Source organism: Centrocercus urophasianus, unplaced genomic scaffold, assembly GCF_019232065.1.
Source record: "Centrocercus urophasianus isolate 14NV4802_14NV808 unplaced genomic scaffold, USGS_Curo_1.0 seq_40, whole genome shotgun sequence".
In the NCBI taxonomy this organism is placed as follows: domain Eukaryota; kingdom Metazoa; phylum Chordata; class Aves; order Galliformes; family Phasianidae; genus Centrocercus; species Centrocercus urophasianus.
The window spans coordinates 4,870,232-4,895,627 of NW_024884978.1; the positions used below are offsets into that span (position 1 = coordinate 4,870,232).

Genomic DNA, 25,396 nt, shown 5'->3' on the forward strand with positions numbered 1-25,396 from the left:
AGACTGTCTCGCCTCTGCAAAAGCTCCACTGGGGCTCTGTATCCAGCTTCAGCAGCAGAAATCTCAACAAGCTCACAGTTATGTGCTCGGCTCTCCGCTGTTTGCTACAGCCAGGAACTGGCTGGAAATCAGTTCAAAATGTTCCACATCCAAACCCCACCCCGCAACTCCTGGATCTCTCCCTTCTCACTCCCCACAGCAGGCACTGGGGCTTTTAACTGCTTTGCTTTATCTGCAAGGAACATCCTGTCCATGTCACAACTCCCTGCAACTGCTGCTGCAAGACATGCACCAGCGCAGCCCCGCTCCTGCTCCAGCAGTCACTTCCTTGCTCTGCAGCTTCACCATCTCCTTTCCAGTGCCCATGGCTTTCCCTGTCCAGCTTCACCCCAAGAGCCTCAGGCATTGCCATCCACCTCACCTAAGCCAGGCGTGCAGTAAGAACCACCAGCAAGCACTTCTTCTCTTAGTATCACACCCACCAGTCTGTGCCTCACCACTTCCCTGCAGTCTCTGCCATTGCTCCATCCCCCAAAGGAAGGCAATGATCTCTGCTCCTCAGTGCCACGTGCTGAGAATTCCCTTCACACGTAGATCTCCTGACCACGACCAGCCCTGGATCCTCCACCTCCATAGAAAGATGCAGCAGAAATCACCAACGCCTTCGCTCCCCTTTCTTGGCCAATTCCTAGGTGCCATCTAGATCTGAAGGTCTTCAACTAAAATTCTGCACTGCAAAAGCAATTACAGTGCTGACCATCGGCATGACACCACAGCTCTCACACCTCCTCCAGTCCCTTCTCAAGCAAACTCCTTTGAAATCAACAAGATCCTCCAGAGCCTTTCCTCTGCCACAGCAGGAAAAAATGCATCTCCCCACAACGGCCCAGGCCAACATGCAGCCCAGGAACTGGCTGAAAGCTTTAGTGCAAGCTGGTTTGAAGGGCAGCAGTGCTCCTTGCTGTGCCATCCTAAGGCTTCCATTCAAGCAAAATAGGTTGCTTTTCACTGGTAAACCTGGGCCCTGCATGGCTCAGCAGGGATCAGAGATTTCTCACGGAGCAGGCTTGCATTTGTTCCTCTTGACCATTTGCCCCCCCGCTGCAGAGAGGAAAACTACCTCTGCGCAGGCACTTCTGCAGTGGAGCCCGGCAGGACAGAGGACATTCCTCTGCCTGGTGCCAAGGGGTTAAGCTCACAGTAAGTTCCCAAAGCCACTTGCTTCCAACTGGCTGCTGCCTGCGGTTTGTGGGAAGGGATTTTGCTTTTTAATAACATTATAAATAGGGCTGTGTTCAGCATGCTGCAAACCCAGTTACTCTCTCTCTCTTACCCATCTCCCTCCTCCTCCCGCTTCTTCTCTTCCCACCACACCGATTCCAGACCTGACCATGAATCGGTCAGGCTGCCTCCTCAGTGTCCTCAGCCTCCTGGCCTGCCTCATCTCCGTCGTGCAAGCGTGTCCCCCGAGCTGCCATTGCCACGGCGGGGACCTGCAGCACGTCATCTGTGACAATGCTGGGTTGAAGAAGATCCCCAAGGTGCCTGAGCAAACACGGCTTCTCAACCTGCAGAAGAACAATTTCCCTGTCCTGCCGACCAATGGCTTCCGGGACATGAAAAAGCTGGTGTCCCTCCATCTCCAGAGCTCACGGATCAAGGAGATCTCAGCCGGAGCCTTCAGAGGGCTCAAGAACCTGGTCTACCTCTACCTCACCGACAACCAGATCAGTGTCATAAAGCCGGGAGCCTTTGATGACCTCTCTGAGCTCACCTACCTGTACCTGGACCAGAATAAGATCCCAGACTTATCCAAAGGGATCCTTTCCCCTCTTGTCAATCTCTTCATCCTGCACCTAGGCAGCAATAAAATCCGGGAGCTGAAAGCGGGGGTCTTCAGTGGCGCTAAAGACCTGCGCTGGCTCTTCCTCTCTGACAACTCCCTCACCAACCTCCTGCCCGGGGCCCTGGAGGACGTTGAAAATCTCGCTGTCCTCCACCTGGACAAGAACCAGCTGAGCAGCTATCCTGTGAGCGCCATGAGCAAGCTGAGAGTGCTGGAGGAGCTGAAGCTTTCCCACAACCCAATCGAGGTGATTCCAGACAACGCTTTCCAGTCCTTTGGGCGTTACATGCAGACTCTCCACCTGGACAACATGAAACTGAAAAAGGTCAGTCCTTTCTCTTTGCCTTTCCTCTGTGTATGAGGGCTCAATTCTCTTCTCCCTCGCAAAGCTGCCAATTCTTTGCCCCTCCTGCAGTTTGCAGAGAGGGGGGATCCAGGCCGGCGTGAAGAGAGGCACCTGCCAGCTGCAGGAAAACCACACGTAGCCCAAGCAAGGGATGAGAGCTGTGCTCCAGCCTGTTGGTGGGCTGCTTTATGCAAAGCCAAGTTCTCTGGGGCTGGTCAAGCTCTCTGGAAAGGCACTTCTCCAGAGCTGGAGGTCACACCAGTTGATGAGAAAGTATTTGGGGTGGTCCAGGACAGTCAGCAACCTTCCATCATCCCAGACACGAGGCATCTGCCCTGTACACAAGGGATCGAAGAGCTGAACTGCTCTGCCTCCTTTGTTCAGCTTGAGTGCCTGTTGCTGTCTGGAAGGGGGAGATTCCAAGGATCAAAAGCAGTTTTTCACTCATGCCTTGCAGACAGGCAGACATGTGAACCTTCACCTTCACCTCTCCACTGTGCCTTCAAACTTTACACATTATAAAGAAAGGTTTGTTTATTGATGCTCTCTCAAAAGCAAATCTTGCAGCATCTTACAAAGGGGGTCTGTTCCCGCCAGAGTGGAGAAGGAATATTCATACGTCCTGGAAAAACAACCTCCTTCTTTTCCTGTGAGAAAGCATCCATAGGCAGAAGCATCGTGCTCAGGGAATAACTCACATTAGGACCTCTGAAATGCCAGGTAGAAGCGCAAGAACACAAACTAGCACAGTGCAAGAAGAGCAGCACCCTATGGCAGCCTGACATCCAAGATGCACCTACATGGCTGGGAAGGGGGGCATCTGCAGGGAAGGACGGCTCTCCCTGGCACAACGCATTGCCAGGAATGCCATTATCTGCTGTAGGGAACTGCTTGGGCAGGGGGTTGGACGCGATGGTCTCTGGAGGTCCCTTCCAACCCCTACGATTCTGTGATTCTGTGAAGCCCAAAACCAAAGTGCATCCAGGTAAGGCAGGACAGCAAAGCAGAGCAACACCCACTGTGTGCAGGAAGACGTGAAGAAACATGGAATTTCTTAGTAACAAAAAGCAACTCAAATGGTATCACCTATCTGTACGACAACAAAGCTGTTAAAGCTACCAGAGCACACCAGAGTTTCCACAGGGAATAAAGAAAATTCAGAAGCTGGAGTCACAGCGTGCCCAGGTGCAGACTGACACTAGCCAAAGCAGTTTGACAGCACCCAGTCAGCATTTAATCCCTCGTCTACTCTCAGATCCAACGTCTCCAGGACGGGGGTAACTAAATGCAACACTTCAATCAATGTACTGACCTCTCTAGGGAAGCATTCAACACGTGGTCGCATCACTTCCACAGACTCAGGTTTTGGTTGCATGATTCCCATCACGCACAAATCTAAAGCTCCAATGTAGGTGTCATACCAGCTGTAGGCTCCAAGTCTTGTGCTGAGGAAATGTGATGCTGCAGAGAATTCAGTGTTCTTGATTTCAACAAAGGAGCATCTAGATACATGAAGTTTTAGTTTTCTAGCCTATGAGCCAAGTTCAGAGTTGTCTCTCCAAAAGCTCAGCATGCCCCATACTAAAGCAGCCCGCATGCACCTGGTCACAGAAGCCACACTTGGGCTGGGAAATCCCTACCAAATACTTTAAATGCTGCTGACATCTTAACAGCAGCTCTTCCTTCTCCGTAAAATCACTGTCCCTAGCTTTTTCTTGTATGTCTGCAAAGCTTTCAAGATGTTCAAGTGCAAAACTGTTCACATGAAGCTGTCACAGCCGAGATGGTGCCGAGTGGAACAAGGAGAGCCCTCAGGCTTCTTTGCACCACAGAATTCCTTTTCCACAACCACTTGCAAGCCATATTACATGGGCCAGGACACACTGCATGAATCAACAGAAAATAAGGTAGTGCAGAACCTGCAAGCTTTGCACACACCCTCTCTTCATTGGAAAAGAAATCACAGCAGTAATTCTCAATTTAAACACAAGGAAATTCACCAGTTTCTTCACAAAGGCGCGCTGTGGCAGGAAGCACAGCAGCTGTTCCCAGCAGATGCTGCCTCTACTCGTGGGCTGGGAGAGGAATGAGAGCTGAGACAGCCAGCGTTCCTCTGTCCAAACCAGAACACGGCCAGGGCAGTCAGGAACAGCGAGCAGCGTCCCTCTGAGCAATTCTGCTATCAGCACAGCACTGAGATCAGCTCACAGAGCCAGCACTGCGGCCGCCCAACAGCTACAGTACTCAGGGAGTTTCTTAGCGAAGCTCTAAATTTATCTGGTGTTGCTTAATTTGGAAGATTGCAGAAGTTCACAGCTTCAAATAGCGCATTTCCCTCTGTCAGCTCTCTCAGCTTGGAGCGCCTGGTCGCAGCCCAGCGGTCCCAGCAGCGTGACGGCGTGTGAGCTCTGCACAAAGGGAAGCCCTGGTGCTGACCCGCAGGGCCTCCTGGCAGACCTGCTGAATCTCTTTTCAGCAGTTTTGAGAAAATTTCCCCATTTTGAGGAAGGGGGAGGAATGGTTTGTCACAGCCACGAGAAGCTCTGTCAATTGCCCTGTCCCTAACGCAGCATCTCCCAGAAACTTTGTGTTGACAGGTTTGCTTTCAAAAAGAAACTTTCCAATCTGAGTAACTATTGGCTGAGAAAAAACGGAGATGAAGCCTGAAGGAAAAGATCGAGGAGGGCTGTGAAGCAGGGTCCACAGCCACGCAAAGCTTCAGCTCTCCCTGAAAGCCTGCCCGTCAATCAGGAACAGACAGGTCTCGCAGCACACCTTGCAAACAGCCCCTGGAAATGAGAAAAACCAGAGGAGGCTGAGGGGCTGGAAACCTGCCTCTATTTCTATAGCGCCCTGATCCAAGTGTAACTTTCCACCCGGAGCCGGCGGGCACTGCCAAAGCCCACAGGCCTTCCAGCCACAAACACTGCCTCCTTCAGCCGCCCCACGGCAGGGAAGGCAGCAGCCCTGGGCGGGTGTCCAGCCTGGGAAGGGATAATAAGAAAATAGCTTCATTAAGAACAGGGATGTGTGGCTCAAAACAGAAAGAGGGCCGCCCGCTTTGGCTTTATTTAGGAACGTAGCTTCAAACGGAGCCCCACGTGGAGCTGGGCTGCAGCTCTCCTCAGGCAGCAGACTGCCAGCAGGAGCCCTGCGTGCCGCCCGCAGCTCCCACCAGGGCTCCCCATTCCTCACACGCTCGTGGAACGCTCAAGCTTTGAACCCAGCACAGCATCTCCCCTTCCCTAACTGGTGTTGCTCAGCACAAACCTCTGTGTTCAGTTTGCAGACAACGCGTTCGCCGGCGTCACCGTTCTGAAGGCCGCACACCTGGAGAACAACCGGCTGACGCAGCTGCCCCGCAACTTCCCCTTCGACAAGATGGAGACCCTGACGCTCTCCAGGAACGCCTGGCACTGCAACTGCCAGCTGGCACATCTGCGCAAGTACGCAGCCACGCACGCCTTCCTTCCCCTCATTGCCTGCAGTCTCCTCGGGGCCCCCCGGCCCACGTGGGGCAGGAGGAGATGGCAGAAGGCAACACTCGGCCCGCCGGCTCCGTGCGCGGCCGCAGCTGAGCCTCCTGTAAGCTCCTGTGTTCTCCCCCCAGGTGGCTGAAAGCCAATCGCACCCGCACGGAGGACACGTGCTCCACGCCGGCGCAGTACCGGGGGCAGTCCATCAGGGACACCCCTGCCCTCCGCACCTGCAAGCTGCCCACCAAGAGGTCCAGGAAGGGAAGCCGCCATTAAGCACGTAAGAGGGTCGCAGAACCAATTCCTAGCGGTAGATTGTAGTCACTGCTTGCACAGACCTACAGCACGCCCCAGTGCACAGTGCCACAGGGCTGCTGGCTCAGATGTCATTAACGAGGAGGCTGAGCTGACATCCCATCAGAGCTGCTCGCCCTCGCTGGCCGTGCTGGACTCCACAGGCTCACGGAGCAGAGACGCTGCCCGGAGCAGTAGGGATGGAGTCAGCCCCTGAAACAAACACAGACCTAACGACAGGCCTGGGACAGCAAGGAAGGGTGAAACGTGTAATTCAGTGTCAAATCAAGGGCGGCTTTAGCCCACTGCCAGCCCGGGGTGGAATAACACAGACTTTACTTTTCTAATCGACTGGAGATGCTCCTCCTTGCATCCCAGTGAAGGCTCTCCCAGGTCTGGTTTGAAAACCAGGGCAAGACACAGCTGAGGAGTCTGGCCCCAGGCCACCCAGCCCATACCTTCCGTATGAAAATAGATGTCTTCCATAGGGAGCAGTTCCCAGACCAGCACCTGCCTTTCAATAACTGCCATTCCCATCCAAGACACTCAGGTATTTAGAAAAACAAGGGCTGGTGCCTCCAAATGAATGTCCCAGAACAGGAAGGATCTTTGCAAAAATATTCTTTGCATAAAGCGCTCTGGGCCAGAGGGTGACTCAGGAGACAGGGCCGGCTCTCCCTTGAGCAATGGGCTTACTGACATCTACCAATCCAAACACCAACTGTGAACAGCGTCACACAAACACCTCCAACAGCTGGGAACTACTGAGTGTTCTAAATTCAGAGCAAAGAGTAGCGAGGAAGCCACAGCTGTCCTCAGCTCAGCCCAAGAGTTTTGCTTTTCCTCATCCCAGGACTGGATCTGGAGCTTGTACGGGTTTGGATCAACCTGAAAATGTGTAAGCTTTTGGGAAAGGGACCTTTGTTTATTTGCTAAGTAAAGCACAGTGACCCTGCGATGCGCTGTGCCATTTGCTAAGGGAAAGGACTCCAAGTCCAAGGCCCACTTAGGCCATTTGGCCCCTGTTCCCTAAGGAGATGCATAACAGGATGGAGAAGATAAATTTATGCCTGAAGTGTCAGGGATTATGCCAGCAGCTCTGGGCCTTCCTAAAGTGATAATTTATCTTGCAGTGCCAGAGACGTTATGGATTAGAGATGGAAATACCAGTCATTCCATACAGGGTGGATAAAGTTCTGAGCAGAGACGGAAAAACTTTGGTTTCTAAACCACAATACTTAAATACTTCACCTTCTTCTCTCCCTGCCTGAACTCGGTTTCAGCTCACTCCTCTAGGAAAAGAGTAAGAAAACCATGACAATAATAGCTGGTTTTCCTTTTGCACCTTTGGCCCAGCTCACTCTCAAAAATTTATAAACGTTAATGAAATAAAAACCAATTTACCCCAGTCTTGCAGAAGACAAAGCTCAGTATCTTCAGGTGTAAGAGCCACAGTGCAAGCACACAAATCCGTTCCAGCGCAGTGACACAACTGTAGGGGATACAAAGCTCCCGAGTTCACTGCGCAGCTCTCGAGAGGTGGGCAGCTTTCCCAGATGGCAGCTCTCAGGCTTTCAGAGACACGGTGGCCTCTCACTGTCCAGAGCCACGTGTCAGATGAAAGGCTGTCTGGCAGTTCCTAAAAGTCTGCCTGCTCTGGAGCTCCACCGCTCTTCACCCCTCCAGCTGCTCTTCTCTCCCCGCCGCGGGTTTCTTCCCTTACAAAGGAAGCGCTCACCGGCCACGAACACTTCAGGTAAAACTGGAGACACACAGCAAGTTGGCATCAGAGGCTGCAGATGCGACTGATGCATCTCCTCCATCGTGGGAACTGGTGGTGGCTTCTTGAGTTCTAGTTCTTCTATTTCAATTGTAGGCTTCACTCACACACGGTGTAAAAAAAAAACCAACAAAAAACAAATGCACAAAAGCTCCAAGTTTAATGATGAACTTAAAGATGCCCCTAAAGGTGGGATTTTCCTTTCTTCTTCCCAGCAGGACCCGGTACGGCCTGTCCTGGTGACCGGTCACCCCAATCATCAGAAAACTACTGACCTCCGAGTCCTCCCTTAAGCTTCTCCTATCTGTCAGGAAACATAGCTGATATATCTGAGCACCTCCAGCCTCCTCCAAATCCCCGCTTCTCTGCTGATTGCAGGATGGAATCCACCTTTTCGCTCTTTTCCAACATCTATATACTTTAAAAGAGGCATTTTAAAAAATAAACGATGCATGACCATACTGAGAGCTAACCTAGATCCTGCCGGTAAAGCACAGTCATCTTTCCCAGAGGCGACGGAACCCACGTCCCAGATCAAGCAGTTTGCCTCTGTCCCTCCCCTTCCAATAGAGCGGAAGCAGTAGGAAGGCAGAAGCGTTCTTCCCCAGCTGCTTGACCAGGAGGATTGGTCTCAACCCGTGCGGTCCTCTTTCTTCCCCCGGAGGGGATCCCTGCAGGCCAGGGCCGAGGAGGGCAGGCGCAGCAGTGCCCAGGAACCGGCGGCCCTGAGGCAGAGCTGCCCTTGGCTCCCACAGGCAGCGACTTCCCTAAGCCAGACAGAAATCCTTGAGTGAAGCGGTGCTGGGAAAGCCCGGAGCTGAAGCGAGCTGAAGACTGGATTCCCTCCCACTCTGAGGGTCTACCAAGATGTACGCATGCCCAGGAGGAGGAGGCGTGCAGCACGCTGCCCTGCTCAGCACCCCTCCTCACCCTGCTCACAGGATCCAGCAGGACACCAGGATGACTGTGGTTTATTGTCATGGCTGTTACAATGCCACGGTTGCAACTTAACTGTGTTTTTTAATCCTAAAGAGTTATATAAATGTATGTAAAAAAATATTTATTCCTCTGTAACTGAGTGTAAATGACCCTCAAGAGGATGAAAACTCCTCTGTCTCCTATATAGAAATCAAATTGTATATTTTCTTATGTACATCTTCTGTATAAAGCTCTCGCTGCAAAGATGAACTCAACAAGTCTCCTGGTGTCTGTCCGAGGGCTGGGGATGGGAGATAACATGAGATTGGTGGTACAAACATAGACTTAATCCTCTTTATCCTATGGGCAGGATGCCTGCTTGTGAGGGGAGGGGCTTATCATCCCTTTTTCTACAAAGCAGGAATGCATATAACGAGTCCCAGGCAGCTGTGGTCATGTCTGGAAATATTCCGTAAAGTTAAACTCAGGCCCACTATAAAAATAGGCATCTGTCACCTACTGGAGTCCAGGGAATGGCATCAAGGCTGCCTGTGGTGTTCATGAAGGACTTCGTATCCAGGAAAAAGCTCTGGCCGCTTCTCAGACGGCTCAGGACAGATGCCCTGGACTCTCCCAGTCCTTTCCAGAGCATGCAGTCATCCCTATAAATGTCCCAGTCCTGGCAAGGTCTGGGTCTGCCAATAATAACAGCCTAACCTGACTCATGTGCTCATCCATCACCACAGTGCACTTCCTCAGCGTTTGCAAGCAATGCGGCACCGAGGTGAAATTTGTTTCTGTTAAAGTAAAACAAAAAGGCTCTTTTTTGGCTCATTCCCTCGCAGGCATAAAACCGCTCCGATGCAATGCTGCACAGTACCTGAGAAAGAGTGAAATCGGACTCAAACACAAAGCGGGGGCACGGGCGACACAGCGCACGCCTTCAGACCCACCAGTGAAATGTCCCAGGCCCCAGCGCCCCACGGGCCGATGGCCCCCACAGGGGGGTGCGTGGAAATGCGACGGCGCAGAAGAACAGGTGCTGCAGCACAGGCTGTGGTTCTGACAGAGCAACGCTTGGTGCCACGCACGGACTGAACCGCTCACGTTCAGACTCTCAGGCACACAGCACGCATGGGATTTTGTATCTGCGTGCCATCCAGGGCGGAGGAAGAAACCTCCCAGCAGAGCGAGCAATGCAACCCCCACGCCCAAACGAACCACAAACTGCTCTCCCAAAGTCATTCGTCCTTGCAGCACGTGCAGAGACGGAAGGGTTTACAAAATCTGAAACACGCAAACAGAAGTTTGGCCTCTGGTACTCCATGAAGTGTCTCCCACCAGGCTGCCTCCCCAGGCGCCCCAGAGGACAGCAGGCACAATTCCCCCCTCCCTCCCAGCCCCACTGCAGCCTCTCCGCAGCCCGGCCTCACACCACGTTCCACCACCTGACCACAGCAGCTCTGGCACAGTGCTGCCCAGAGGTGCCCCATCTCTTGTTTTGGCCACAACAAAGAGCTCTTGCAGCTTTTGCACAGCAGCCACAACTCACCACAATCTCTGGCATGTGCATCTTTGTTGAAATCATCTTCATGATCTCAGGGGGAACAGGGGAACCTGCAATGATTCCTGCAAGAGAAAGGAGAAGATGGCTGTCTCAGAAACTGCGTGTTTATTCATAGCAGCAGTCCCTCAGAAGGTTCTGCACACTCAGACTGAAATGCTGGCGAGACCTTTGGGATACACTGGTTCCTGTCAAAATACTTTCTATTTGTACGGATACAGAAGCAAAGGCTGCAGCAAAACCAGTTTGCCTGAATGAATTAAGGGTTGGCAGAGTTCACTTGTTAGGAAAATAAACTCTGTAGCACATTCTTAGTCCAAGCTATGGTTCCAGAAAAGGAAAGACTGAGAGCAGAAAGAGGCACAGATTTTGCAGAGCAAACACGCCCATAGCTCACCACCACCAGAAAAACAAGAACCTTTCCTCCTGCTATGGACCACCTCTCCGGGGAGGACAGCTCACATCCCCACCTGCTCAGATGTGCCCTAGGATGGATGACAGCGAGAAAGCAAAGTAATGCGTGGGCTTTGCTGCACGACGAGACAGGGATCATTTTGCACATAACAGAGCTGATAAATCTGCTTAGGTGTTTCCTTATGCCCCAGCACCATCTCCTCTCTGCTGCCATTGCCTCAGAAGGGCAGATGGCCTCCTTCCTTCAGCTGTTGTGCTGAGGCCGTCTGAGATAAGAGAGAATCCTCCAGCACGTGTTAGATGTTGTCATACGAGTGTCTTTAAAAACAGGCAGGAAAGTTTGGGCAGAGAAACGACGAACAGCTCTGACAGACACACCGGCTCAGAGCACAGAGCGTCTGCTGCCACCCCGTGGTAGCTCGCGATGGGAAGAGCCGAGCACCATCCGGCTTCCCAGCTCACCACGGCGGCGGCTCGTGGCAGGTAAGTCCCCCCTTGGATTGCTTTAGGATGAAAGAAGAGCCCTAAATATACGTAGCTCCGGAAGGAAATCCCAAGGAAACAAAATGCAGCACCAAATTGACGGCTCACACAACACAGCATTTCCCTGCAGAGCAGCCTTTTGTACACAGAGCTGAACACAAGCTCCCAGCAGGGAAGCAGAGACCATTTCACCGGGCTTTTCCCTTTTCTGCCTGAGCTGCCAGACTTACCTCCACGGAGAGTCGAAAGGTCGTAGGAGTCAAAGTCCGGCTGGGAGAGCATGTCTATGAACATGGTTGGCGTGCCGAATAAGAAGGAGCATCTTCAGAAGGGGGAGAAAAGGCAAAGCTGCAGAGTTGGAGCCCAATGCCCCACTCTGTCACACTCAGGGCACATCACTTGTGCCCCACACAGCGCACAGACACAGATGCACACATTAAATGTACACCTGTGCACGTGTACATACACACAGCTGTAACTCCTTTGTTTCCAACGAGTTACACGTGAAGCACAACCTGGAAATGCTACCAGGGACAGATGCTGAGGCGACCGATGGGGGCTACGTGTAAAACACGCCTGCAGCAACAAACCAGGATGGACAAATCCCTGCAGTGACCCAACATCCCCTTATACTCGGGGGGCAAAAATGTGCGGCAAGCTCCCAAGTAGAGCAGTGCCTTCTGAAGAGCCTTTGTAAGAACAGAGCAGCAAAGCTGCCGCTGTGCAGCGGGCAGGAAGCACGAGCAGCAGCCCGGCAGGGGAGGCAGGGCAGAAAGCTCCGCCGCGGGGCGCCGGGCTCCCGGAGGGAAAACTCGCCGACTCTCACTTCTCTCGAGACACCGCCTCCAGCGTCGCCTTCCCCTCGAAGCTGGGGGCTGAGAAGATGCAGGAGGAGCCGTGCAGCGCCGACACCATGCAGCCTCCCACCGACGCCAGGCAGTGGTAGAGGGGCGCGGGGATGCAGACGCGGTGGTCCTGGGTGCAGAGGCAGGCGGTGAGCGGCAGGGCGCCTCCCGGAGCCCCGGCAGAACTCTGCCGATTCCTCTGGAACTGGCCGGAATTCTGAAATTCGCCTTTCTTCCCATCAGATTAAAAGCTACGCTGGTGCTTCTCGCCCTTTCTAACAATTGGTTTGGGACACTTTTACTACCGAGATTTCAGTCTGGATTCTTGCAATGCCTTTTCCTTGCTGCACTTCCTAGACGGGTATTGCTGTTACATTATAACATACCCAACCAGAGAACGGCAGTGCTGCTTCAGACATGCAGAATTATGCAGGACTTGGTGCATGCTATTAATTTCGTTTTTAAGATCACGAAAGGCTCTGATTGAAAAATTCTTTTTTAAAATTATATATATATATATTTTAATCAAAGCCATACTGTGAGAAATAGCCACTGCAGAACTTCAAAAGAAAGGATTTGCCTTTCATTATTCCTAAGAGGAACTAAAACCAGAAAACATCAACAAGATCTTATACTGGAAAGAGTAATGGGAGCGTAAACATGGCACGAAATGAAGTCACGTAAAAGAAATTAAAACCTCACTCAATAGAATCCAAAGCTAACATCTAGAGCTCTGTAATTGTTCGAAATAAGTATTCACCAAGATGAGAAGCAATTCATTTCACCATTTTCCCCCTACAGGAACACTTTTTAGAAAAAATAAAACAACAAAAGCTTCTCATGAATCTAAAATGCAATTTCAGTGAAACTCCACGTGGGAAAAGCGAGGGCCGTGCTTCCATCTGCAGGCACAGGGAAGGCGGAGCAAAGGCTGAGCCGCCAGGCAGAACAGAGCCCTCAGAGCCCCACGTCCCACCCCAGCACGGCAGCTCTGTGGGGCCAGCATCCCGCAGCGTCCTGCACAGCAGCACACTAACCCTGCACCCGGCCCTGCACAGCAAGCAGCAGCTCCCTGCACATTCGGCCTCAGCGGCACTGAGAGCACAGCCCAAGCCTGCTCTCCGCAGGACCCACCTGCTCTGTGATCCCCAGCCTCACCCCGATCAGGTTGGCATTGTTCACAATGTTTCTGTGAGACAGCGTGGCTCCTTTGGGGCTCCCTGTTGTCCCCTGAAAGGCAAAGAGTGTTCTGCAATGAGGTCACCTCTGCAGAGGGCACGCGTGCTTTGAGGCAAGCTCCCAGGCACAAATCCTCACACTCCATCTCTTCATTCCCCTCCCTGACCTGAGAGATGGGATTTTTTACTTTTTTCCCTTTATCAGCACCCGGTCCCAAACCAGGCAGAAAAAGTGGCTCAGCTACAGCTGGAAAATTCACATGGCAATTCTTGACAAAGGGTTGAGCAGCAAGAAGTAGAAAGGGGAAACCCTTGAAGACTTCCTGTGTTCTGCAGCAGAGGAGGAAAAAGGCAGAACCAGGGCTTGGTCAAAGAGAGCATTAGGCAAAGGAAGCTCAGCATCCAACAGAGTCTTCTCTGCGTCCCCTCTGAGGAACCCAAGCACAAGCCTGGAGCAAACAGAAGCACCTACTGAAGTGAACTGGATGTTGACCGGTTCATTGCAGGACAGGGTCTGCTGCAAGGCTCTTAACTGCTTCATATGGCTGCTGTCCCCAGCCTGCATCACTTCGTCCATGTGAAAGGTACCAGGCAGCTTGGAGTCCAACATAATGACAGTAGATAGGTCAGGTAGCCTGGTAGAAGGAAACGTGCCATCAAGAATGGAGCAAGGAGCAAACTGTCCAAAGAGCTGTATGGAGGCCAGGATAAACCTCCTGCACAGGCTAACCTGGCTGCTTTGGATAAGACTCCATTCCTGTAACACAGGAACGAGAAGCATTTAGAGCAGCTCACGCAGGGTACATGCACCAAAGGAATTTTACTCCAAATCTGCAATCAGTGTTATAAGGAAGAATCGTGTGTAGGACCTTCCACCTCTCAGGACTCTGCGTTTCTACAAAGAGCCCTTCTATTGCTGGCAGTGATGGCTGAAGCCCCAACAGGCAAAGACCAAACCGCTGCTCCAAGGTGTTGTCCATCACCGGTCTGGGATCTCAGCAGTGTCAGTGGAATGGCAGAAGGCCTGAGGCAGCACCTGCAGGGCAGTGCTGGGGGAGAGGCTCAGTGGTTGTGGTGTCTCCCAGCACAGCTCCATTAAGTGGCTGCAAAGTGCCCTCATCAGTACCTGAAGTCCTCAATAAGGAGATCTCTGCACAGCCCCTTCCTCCACTACGGCGTGCAGCTGAGATGACAGGGGGCAGGACGCAGCTGCTAGGTCAGTGAAACCTGCCAGGTGTTCCTAACTCACCTTTTGCTCTTTATTCCCCCTGGACTGGAGTTTTCCACTTCGGGACATGACTGCTTTAGAATATCATAGTACTTCTGTGATTTAAAATGAGCAGGAAAGACCAGTGCCTTGCAGCCAACCTGTGAAGGGAGACAGAAACTGATCAGATCTCACACTGGGGTGATGCTCGGGCCTGGAGAAGAGCAGAGCCTACAACACAGTGACCCCACGTGGCATAGGTCCTCCAGTGGCTGTGCATGGGATGTTCTCCATGCTGCTCTGTTCAGGCACACGATCCTGACTCTCCAGACTAAATCTGAAGCTTTTTATAGACTTCCCTAGTAAGAGCCATCGTATACAAGGTTAAAGAGTCACTGAAGAGCACGTAAGAGGTCTCTGCAAAGTGAAAATGCAGCAGGACACTCTCATGGCCGGGGGTTCAGTTCTTGCTGGGCAAGAAAGCAGAGCTGCAGCTGTGGTTCCCCGCTCTCAGAGGATCACTGATGTTTCAGGTCAGGAGTCCCAGTGTTAACAAAAAGCCCAGCCCAAAAGAATCCCCTTCAGCTCTGGGCTTATGCTGGAGAAAAATCAGAGCAGAATCTAACACAATAATACATAAAGGGAAACAAAATCCAGGTCTCCTTGGGAAAAAAAGGATAGGAGTGCCATCTCAGGAAAGAGATGCAGAACGAAAGTCACGAACAGAGCCAGGAAATGAAGCGTTCCCAACACCAGCAGGTGCAGCAGGTCGCCTGTCCCCGTGGAGGCAGGAGCTGGCACATTCGCTTTGGGTTTATGTGCCCACCTGGACACCAAGACTGGAGGGGAAGTGCTTCACTGCAGGGCATTTAGTTTTAACGTCTGGAGACAGCAGCAACGCTGGCAATATTACCATAAGAGGATTAAATGAAGGATGAAATGGGAACTCAAACTGCAGCCCAGCAACCCAATTCCAGACTGCTGATGCAAGAAAAAAAAATCTCATTTAGCAGCAAGAAATCCCCCACTTCTTTCCAGACAATGCAAAAACCTGCATGGTGGCCTTGCTCCCACATGGCCATCACCAGCCCTGTTCTCTGGCCAGCTCTCCTTGCCTCTTCCTAATACACCTACGTGTTTAACAGTTCCCCTCTCTGTACCATCCCCTGCTATTCCCTCTAACAAACTGCTTTTATGACTTCTCATAACAAATCAAGAAGAATTAACAGCGAGTGCCATACAAACCTTCCTGACCACAAACTCCAGCTCACGGGCCTGATAGGCTGGATTCACAGATACCTGAAGGAGGAGGAACAAGAAGGGTAATCAGAGTAACCTTACCCCAGAAACTCTCTTCCCTAATGCAGACTCCACCAAGAAAGTTCTCCCAGAGACAGGTGGCAGCCGAAGCCCCTCCTGTCTGAGATGCAGACCTAAGAGCTCACCACAAGGAACTCACGTTCCTAGAAAAGCTATCTGAACCCTGTGTTTGCATGAAAGAAAAGGAAAGGGTTCATGAGTCAGTCACAACAGCTTTAGGAATAAAAACAGTCCTCCTTTCTCCCTGGCAGGCATTAAATCCAAGCCAGAGGTACTCAAAACTCAAGGGAACCTTGGCATTCTGAACAGACAACCAGCAAAATATCAGCATTTCCCTGTGCAGCTCTCAACAGCGGCTGCACTGAGCGCAGAAGCGGAGCTGACCCTCATGGTTGTCCTGAGCCGTGCTCATGCACCCTTTCTGCTCCTTAGCAGACACTGGGATGAACAGTGCTGAAAAAAAATATCCTAGATGTGTTACAGCCCTTACACAGAGCACTGCATAAACAGGACACACTTTGGTTAACGTACCAGATCACACCATCAGTGAAAATTGAGGGGAATTTCAGGGGAATGCAGCTTGGGCTGGGTTTTTGAATGAGCATTTGTATCTTGAAGCCATTTAGACATGTTTAGGAGGGATCTCAGTAACTGGCAGCTGTTTGGGATAACTGCACGTCCCATAAGAGCCAACCTAGGGGCAATCTTGTTTGTATCCATCGCTTTCCTGCAGGCCATTCACAGCAGGCCGTTCCCTTCCACTCCTTCCTCACAGCCCCGCCGTCTGCCTCCCTGCACGGCAGAAGATGCGGGCGCTGCTCAGATCTTGCTAAAACTGATTTGTTAGCAGCTCACCGTGCTGGGTACGAGCATAGAGAGAGTCAGACTGCAGACCTCATCTCCACCATATGCTACTGCTGTGTCCATCTCCTTTCCCAACGCACTGATACAAACCCCAGCACTTACCAGGATGATTCCTGCCTGGGCTGTTGCAAACTGCATGAGAACCCACTCATATTTATTGGGACCCCACATTCCTAGCCTGTCTCCCTTCTTCAGGCCAAGAGCAAGAAGTCCAGCTGCTGCTTGGTCTACCTGTAAAATGCAAGACAAGCACCTGAGGATCATAAACATTATGTGGCAGTGGATATCTTTCCACAGAGTGGAAGCCCAGGTCGGCTGTTCACATGGTGGTACTGCTTCGGAGTAGCTTTCCTCATCCTCGTCGTCTTCATTTCCTCTTTTAGGACAAGCTCATTTCCTTACTAAGCAAGATGACTTCCATTTCCATTGCTTCTTGACTATAGGGGTGACAGATACTGGTCTGGGCAGCCCAGTGGTTTGGCAGTGGTGCCTGCTGTGGGGGCTGGATCAGCTGCAGAGCCTGGTGGAGGAGGTGAATCAGATCCAAAGGCCTCCTCCTCTGGAAGGTGCTGATAGGTGCAGACCAGACCTCAGCACGGTGCGGTGAGCAGCAGATCTCTGGCTTGGCCAGGATCAGGGCATGTGTTTGTCAAACGTCCTATCAGGTTTTTAGGATTCTGCACTTGCTCAGGGTTGAAGTTCAAAACCACTGGAGGTAACAAAGTTGAAAGTCAGACCAACGTGACCAACACAAGAGCTAACGCCTGCTCCAGGTGTGGAAACATCATGACTCAGCCCACAGAAATTATTGCCACCACCTGATGTATTAAGTAGGAAAGTTCGTTTTGGAATATAAAGTAATCATTTCATGTATGCTGTCTTCTCCCTTTGATCTGTAAGGACAAAGGCAGCACACACCAGCGGATGTTCGCTCTGGCAGTGCTGTCACTGCGGGCTCAGAGAGCCACACAGAGCACAACCCTCGCTCCTGAGCTAACCAGTGAAACCAGGCTGGATTTCTCCATTAACACCAGCTGCTGTCCCAGTGGATCGGCTCGGGCTGTGATGTGAATCAGGCACTCACCTCCCCTTTGAACTGAGCAAACGTTTTCCGAACTCCGTCTCGGTGGAAAACGAAGGCGTCACGGTGGGGAAACCGCTCCGCTGCCTCATCCAGGCATTGGCCCACGGTTTTGTTGATCAGAGGAATGTCCAAGGTCCCCTGGACATAGCTGTCGGTCACCCTATGGGATGCAGAAAGTGTCCTCGTGTGCAGGACACTGCGAAGGAAAAGAAGCTGTGAGACAGACGCCAGCAGGTTTTCTCTGCTCTCACAAACCCAGCTGCGCTTCAGGAGCTGTGCTACATTATCCCAGCGCTGAGCTGGTCGCCTCCCAGCTGACCCAGCTGACTTCCTAGTGCTCTAACGGAGGACACAAAGAATTCCTAAGCCACCAGGTTCAGCTCAGGGCTCTGGTTACAAAAAAAGTGTCTTTGTAATACAAGCAGTCATTACAATTCCCAGTCTGGAATTATGTACCAGCGGTGCCCATCTGAGAGTTACAAGCCTTGCCCGCTAATCTCTGGATCACCTTTGAACCTCTGCCGTGCTATTCCAGCCTTGGCTGTCAGCCCCGAGCTCCACCCAGACTGAGGACTACAAAATAGTGAACTGAATCAGATGGAAGTGGTTTTTTTCCTTCCCAAGGCCCAGTGGCTCACTCCCATAAGGTGCAAGCAGCGCATCCCACTGAAGCCAGCAGAGAGCTTTAGCTCTGCATCAGCTCAAACAGCAGTCAGCTATCACAGCATCACCCAACCCAGAACAAAGGGCCATCCCCAGCACATCCCATGCTCACACCAAGCAGAGCACCTCACCCAAACCACACCTGCAGAAACAGGACTACAGCAGAGTTAAGACCGGTGCACTCGTGACATGCCACAGAAATATGAGGAAGGTGGTTCGATGCCAGGCCTGATAGATGAACATCAGAGCTGGTACTGTCCTCCTTCCATTTCAAAAGAACAGACAGCACCCTGAAAGATGTTAGGCAACATCCTAGGACACAAACATGCTTGTCCTCAGTTATCTCCACACATCAGGGCCACTGTGAGATATTTCCCTCTTCCAGAAACAGAGATGAGAAACTGAATTGTGAGCTCCAGCAAGATCTAAGTGCACTAAAGGGAATCACAGGCAGCCACTTTGGTGCCGAAGATCAAAAGGACCTCCAAAAGCACTGAAAAGCAGCTGCCCCACCTGGAGATGCCCACATCAGCTGGCAGAGCAAGCACAGCACAGGGCCGAAACAAAACCGCTCACCCACAGGGCAGGAGCCCACAGCAGCCCCAGGAACACGCGCTGCCCGGTGCCCCCTGTGCTGCTCTCATTCACCTGGTGTGAGAACCACTCCAAACATTTCTAAGTATCTGGAGAGATTGTGGACTTGGCAGTTTATTGAGAGATGGTAACATTAAAAAGTGCAAATGAGGCGGAAGGGAAACAGTGAAAACGTTTTGCAGGGATGTTCATTGCAATGGCTTCCTTCTGCTGGGAAGAGGAGATGGCTGAGAAAGTTAAACAAAACTCAGTCTGCGTCATTTTAACCTGTTCTAAAAAGATCTGCGGAGAACAAGGCAATCTTGTCTCACAGAATAAAAACTACTTAGAAGAGATCAAAGGAGTTGAGCTTTAACCGAGAGCTGCGAGCAGAGCAATGATCTGTGTGTGCAGCACTAAGTGGGCTGCGCGGCCTTTACTGCCTCCGGGAGCAAAACCACAGAGTTTGCAGTCCTGGAGATGGCAGCAATAAAACCAGGAGCTACCAGAGCAGTGAGGGGAGGGGGCTGCAGGGCCTGCAAAGCGGGCTGCCAGGGGAGAGGATACACAACAAACAGACGTCAGCACAGAGGACAACCTGGGAGGCGTTTCAGCAGAGAAGGGCCTTGGCAGAAATGGTGGCACACAGTACCTGAGGAGCACAGAAATGATACCGGAGGCCCAACTGGAGAGGAAACGGGAAGTAGCAAGAAGCTGTGGGCAGAGCACTAGTGAAAAGCATTTCAAAATCACTAAGGCTTTCCCCGATGGTCAGCTGCTTCCCTCAGCAGAAAAGCGGCAACTTCCTCTGAAACCACAGCTGTAAAGGATCAGCTGTAAAGGAACAGCGCTGCTGTTCTCCTCCCCCCTGCTCGGTGCCTTTCTCTGCCCAGCAGCTGCCTGCCAGGCAGGATGCAGCCCCACCAGCTCTCCCACCTCCTCGTTCCTCTCTCCTCACTTCTCACTTCTTTCCTCCACTCCTGTCCTGGGATATTCCTAGGACGGACAGGGTTAAGCAGCACTTGCAGGGTGCGTGGCTCTGAGGCACTGCCCTTTGTTCACAGATATGGGGCAGAGGAAAAAAAAACAACAGATGACCCTGAAATCAAATTTTACCCATTCATTACGGGATCAACGCTCTGCAAAGCCTTTGTGCTAATTGCTGAGAACCTGCTTTCCTGCCCGTGAGGAACAACATCAGCACGGCGTTACTTCCTCTGCAAGACGGGGCTCTGCCCCCTGCCTGGCACAAGTCGAGCCGCTGCCTTTGGGAGCAGAGCAGCACAGCCCGACCCTCTTCCCTCACTCCTCGTCAGCAACGGCAGCTCCGCTCGGGTCAGGCTTTCCCTTCTCACAGCTCTGCACAGCAGCTCACACCGCGGCTGCAGGGGCTGCCCCAGGAGGAGGCGGGAGGATGTAACCGAACGAGCAGTAAGGAGAATTATCTTTTGTTTCAAAGCTCCTGGGGTGGACACGCATAAAGACCAGGAGATGAAAGGAAGCTCCGCAGAAGAAAAGCCTTTGATAAGAGCTGAAAAAGCTCTCCCTAATCCACAGAAGAGTGCTTTTAGGCAGGCAATAAAAAGCACGGCAGCTCCCGCCATTCTGAGCCATCGTCACATTGCTGCAGGGCAGCTTTAGGAAAGCCCCTCCCGTACCTCACGCTGCCGCAGCAGGAAGCCACAAGCTGTTCGCAGCGATCAGTGGAGGCCGCAGCACTCACATCTCTGCAGCCAAATCACCTCCAGTTCCAGTGGAAGCAGAGCCCATCTCTATGGTGACGCCCCACATTTCCCCACCGGCTGCACGGGGAACAGGCGCCGCTCGGCGCTGAGCTCCCTCGGACGGCCGGGCAAAGTGAGCCGGGGTCAGCGAGCAGAGCCACCTCTTGTGCAACAGCACTTTCACCTCGTGCACCCCGGCTCACCGGAGCCCAGCAGGCGCTGTGCTGTGCTGGGGGCAGCGGAAGGCTTTCATCGACTGCGCTCCTCTGGGGACTCGACCCAAGGGAAACGTTACAACTGGTCAAAAAACACATTTGGTCTCGCGTGTTCCCGCAGCACGGGGCTGGCAAAACAAGAAGCAGAAAGAAGAAGGAAGGGAACGTTCAATTGAAATCCAGACCCCGCAGCCCATAGAGTCTGATCGTTATGCTTTCTGCAGTCTCCTTTGACGTCCTCTGAGCTGCTCGCACAGCCCTGCACCGCTGCCAGCAAAGGGGCGACACAGCAGGCAGAGCAGAACCTCAGCTCACACCCCCAGTTCCTCCCCGGCTGAGGGGGCAAAGGGTCTCACAGGGGCAGAGCCCCATGGCCCAGGCACGAGGGTTTGTTTTCAATCTGAGAACACTGAAAGTTCCTCACGTGGTGCCCAGAAATTCCCCCGTGCAGAAAGGCTGTGGGCCTGATCCTCACTCCTTAACACACAAAGCCCGAGCAAAACGACAGCTCCTCCTTCCTCCAGTTTTCACGGCTCCATCTCCCTCCATCCCAAACGTGGGGATGAAAGAATGTCAAAGAACTGCAAAGTATTTCTTTACAGAACTCTGTGCTCTGAAGTGCTCCAGTGGCGATGCCCTCGCAGTGTGGAAGCACACACAGCTGCCTCCCAGGCCCCCACCCTGCACCAAAAACACCTGCAGCCTTGAAATCCGGGTCTGAAACAGCTCACACTCATAGCCCAGAATCACCAACTGGTCTCAAAATGCTTCTCTTCAGAAACACCAAGGGAGCAAAACTCACAGCTTTCATCTGGTTCGAGCTCCTCGAATTCAAATCTGATCTCTGGAAATGCTTTGGCACTCCTGGACCACTTATTTCTTGGCCATAGCAAAAAGCAAAAGGTGTGGGCCAAAGTAAAACAGCACTCTGGAAGCACAGGGAGCCTAGAACAGAAGGAACAAGGCAGATGCATCACGTGGAAGGATCAGCAGCACCATGCTGACAGAGCCTGCCTCCTCCTGCCCAGAGCCAACAGCCAGCAGGAGCGTGATTGCAAAGGGCTTTTGAAGAGAGAGAATGTTTAAACAGAATGGGTCCGAGGGATTTATGTATTTTCTTCAGTGTTTGCTGTAGAAGACAAATAATTCACCCTCCACCTCCTCCTGTGGCACAGCTGGAGGTAAAACAAATCAGGATTTGATCTGGTGGCAGCTCTCCTTTCCCTGCCTCAGCTGGCAGAAGGCAAACAAAACTCCTCTTGGGTTTCACCAATGAACTTTGAGAGCACACGTCTTCTTTTAGCAATGCATTCCGGCAGCAAAGCAGCCAGCAGTGCCTGCAAACGAGCCAGCCTCACCACCATGCTGCTCCTGCATGGCAGCGACCTCAGCAGCAAAACTGCACAGAGAAACGCTGGGGCGTGGGGGAAAGAGCTTCCTCCTCATCTCCTGTGGATGCAAGGTCGGCAGATGGATCGTAGCCAGCCCATAAAGCGCCCATCAAACCTTATAAAGCAGCCTCAATCAACCCCAGGAGCTGTGTGTGATTAACCTGACCAACGTTTTACAGCTGCTGACACAAGATAACCGGTTTCTTTTTCCATCTCTGCAGAAATTACCCTGAGAAGGGAGGTGTGACCCCTCATCCCCTGCAGTGGCAGAGCTGCCCTGCAGCAGTGCGGGCTGCTGGCTGACTGCTGCTGCTCCCCGTCCTCACGGGGTCAGAACTGATCCCAGCTACGGAGCTCAGATTTGGGGAAGCTCAAGGACTCCACATCCAGCTTCTCAATCATGGAAATCCATAACGATCACCTCCCCAAAGCAACAAGTTTGGGGTCTTTTATGTAAAACAACTGCAAGGAAAGAGTGGTGAGCTAGCACGGCTCTGCACCGTCTTTACCTCCTTGCTCGTCAACACAACCCTGCTGGCTGCAGAGTTAATCACCTTCTGATTACTTTTTGTTTGTTTACTTTAGTTAGAGCAATGGTGATCTCCAGAGTTTTCCCTCAGGTTTCAATTCCAGCAGCCTGGCAGTGGTGTCCCGTGTGCCTTTCCCTCTGCACTCGTTCTGCCCAAAGGACAAGCGCTGTGCAATTAGGAGCAGAACTTAGTAAGTTTTCATGTTACTAGAAGGAGTTTATATTTTTTAAATAGGCTTTGTGAGTCACTGTTCTGCCACCCAGCTTCACACGGAATGCTGGGCTGCGTCCAAAATGCAATAAACGTTCTGTGTCGCTTCCCTCCCGTCCTGTTTCTTAAGAGCAGATGTTGAGATGGTGTCTCCCCATCAGAGCCCAGCTGAAAAGCATTACCTGCACTCCGACTGTGAACCCTGCCGAGCTACTTCCCGGAAGTCACCCGGGTAGGATTAGTGTCCGAATTCCAGCTAATTCTTCCAAGCATCTCCCAAAGCCAATTGCTTTCCCGTTTTTCTCAGGAGTTTGCTCCAAAAGGCAGCTCGAACAAAAGCGAGAACCGGCCAGCTGCAGAGCTCCTCGGAGCCGCGGACCTGCCGGCCCCGCGCTGCTGCAGACCCAGCAGCCTCTGCACGGCCGTAAGAACAACAGTGGCACAGGGACACCGACGGGCACGGCCGCGAGCCGGAGCGCCGAGCGGGGAGGAGAAAGAAGCTCGTCTGTATGTTGCTCGTTACAGCAGTCGGATGGAGCCGCCGCACAAAGAAAGTTCAGCCCCGGGCGCACGCGTTCCTCCGCTGTCCCTCCCCTGGGGGAGGTCGCCTGTCTGCTGCTGCCGCTGCTTCAGGGGGGTACCGGGGAGCCAAAGTACGGCGACGCACCTCCAGCACCCCTGAGCCGAACCCGGCCCCTCTGCACCGCAGCCACCGCCTGGCTCAACACCCCCATCCCTCTGCCCCCTTCAGCCCTGCACAGCTGCCCTCTTGCCCCAACAACACGCTGCCCCGCGGTGCCCCGTCCCCTCGATCCCCCGTCACTTTGCTCCCGGCCCCTGCAGCCCCCCGGCCCCGTCCGTACCGCGCGCTCAGGCGGAGCAGCCCTCGGCGGGGCAGAGCTGCGAGCAGTGCGGCGGTGGCCATGAGTGCGGCGACGGCAGAACCGGGGGGGCCGGGCCGCCTTCCCGCTCCGCTCCGTACGCAGCTCCGGCGGGGGCGGTGCGCGGCCCGGCCCGGCCCTCCTCAGCCCCGGCTTGGCCTCGCCCGGCCCCGGGGAGCGCAGGGCAGGGCTTGGCCGGCCTCGCCCCGCAACGGCCCGGCCCTGGAGGGAGGACGGAGTTTGGGAGCCGGGAGCCCTGCTAACCGCCACCCGCTCTGCCGTGTGGAGCGGGTCGCAAAGCATCTTCTGCGCGTGGGGGCCCCGCTGGAGCAGCGGGCGGGATGCCGCGCGTCCCAGGGCACGGCCGCGGCTTCCCGGGATCCCTCCTTTGCTTCCCGGCCACGGCACGCTGCTGACAGCACTGAGCCCCGTCGCCCTGCTCGCTTCTCTTCCCAGCTCCCTGCCCTGCAGCTCCGTCCCTCCGCTCTGTCCCAGCGGCCGCTTTTTGCCTCACCCCAAGTGCTTTGCCGCAGCCGCCCCGAAACCCTCACGCAAACCCCGAGCCTTGGCTGACAGGGAATTTGGTACGAGGGCTGAAATCGACTCTGCCAAGGCAACAGGCGCTGTTTGCCTGTTTTTCTGCATCCGTCAGAGACCTGTGATTCACTAATTAATTTCTAGCCTTATCCACTTAATGAATTATCGCAGTTACCACCTCGCTAACGGCTTTCAGCACTCTGGCTGTCTGCACCCCGTCACATGAAACAGAGCAGCGAGGAGCGGCAGAGCCGGGCTTGCCGAGGGCAGAGGCAGCACCCAGAGGAGCCCCGCAGCGCCCAGCGGCACTGACTGGTGCAGAAGGGCTGACACGTGTGGCATTCCTTGTGGCAAATGATTGACAGACTCTCCGGGCACTGCTGGAGGCTGGGGTGTAAATTTGGTGCCAGAGGACAACCGGCGTCTCCAACATCACACAGACATTAACCGCCGGGGTGGGCTGAGAGTGGCCTGATTCTCACTCAGCCACTGACCTGCAGGACAATCGCTGGCAGTCATTTCACAACCCCACTTCTGGTTTTCCCTCCGCCCAGGTGGACGCCAGAGTTCAGCAATGGGAGATGCTTCAAGGCTCGCTCACCGTGTCGAGTGCAACAGAGCTTATGAACAAGGGCATCAATACTGGCGGCAGTGAATCTTAGATATCAGAGCCACAAAATATGCTCATAACACAACCACGTAATGAAATGCTGCCCGCAACCAAATCTCGTGTTTGGGAAGGTTGGCTTCAGAAGTAGATGTTGGATTTCTCTGTGTGCATTGCTCGTGAAGCACAAGGAGCTTGTTTGGTGGCAGTAGTGGTGCTGATTTATTTGGTTGGAGGAAGGAAAACCTTGTCTTTGAAATGTGAAAAACTGGTGAGCAGGTAGGTGAGTTTGTGCATTTCCATAGGTGATGTAAGGCTGTACGGCGCTCATGGCCGGGAGTCACTGCTGCAGCAAAGCACGGTGCAATTATCTGTACCTGTACTGCAGGAGCATCAGCGTGCGCTCAGCGTCGTATAACCACAGAGAAAAAAAATCAATGTTTTTG

The 25,396-nt window shown here is 53.0% G+C and overlaps 2 protein-coding genes and 1 long non-coding RNA gene across 3 annotated transcripts in view; 1 reads left to right on the forward strand and 2 right to left on the reverse strand.

The window, feature by feature from the left end:
* Positions 1-23,894, reverse strand: part of ACSF2 (acyl-CoA synthetase family member 2) — a 34,580-nt gene extending 10,686 nt beyond the window's left edge. The window contains exons 1-10 of the mRNA XM_042833158.1: positions 23,789-23,894; positions 17,620-17,815; positions 16,638-16,766; positions 15,597-15,650; positions 14,394-14,512; positions 13,617-13,779; positions 13,101-13,196; positions 11,948-12,096; positions 11,352-11,443; positions 10,213-10,289 (exon numbers count right to left, since the gene is read on the reverse strand). Coding sequence (XP_042689092.1) covers positions 10,213-10,289; positions 11,352-11,443; positions 11,948-12,096; positions 13,101-13,196; positions 13,617-13,779; positions 14,394-14,512; positions 15,597-15,650; positions 16,638-16,766; positions 17,620-17,815; positions 23,789-23,850 — 1,137 coding nt within the window. The 5' untranslated portion in view covers positions 23,851-23,894. The remainder of the gene's footprint in view (positions 1-10,212; positions 10,290-11,351; positions 11,444-11,947; positions 12,097-13,100; positions 13,197-13,616; positions 13,780-14,393; positions 14,513-15,596; positions 15,651-16,637; positions 16,767-17,619; positions 17,816-23,788) is intronic.
* On the forward strand, positions 1,392-5,944 carry CHAD (chondroadherin). Its single transcript, XM_042833159.1, has 3 exons — positions 1,392-2,171; positions 5,475-5,638; positions 5,803-5,944. The coding sequence occupies exons 1-3, from the start codon at positions 1,392-1,394 to the stop codon at positions 5,942-5,944; spliced, it is 1,086 nt and encodes a 361-aa protein (XP_042689093.1).
* Positions 20,303-23,281, reverse strand: LOC122168085. Its single transcript, XR_006171172.1, has 4 exons — positions 23,108-23,281; positions 21,597-21,739; positions 20,514-20,922; positions 20,303-20,401 (listed from the first exon to the last, which is right to left on the reverse strand). It is a non-coding gene; the product is annotated as an uncharacterized LOC122168085 (long non-coding RNA).
* Positions 23,895-25,396: the final 1,502 nt, after the last annotated feature.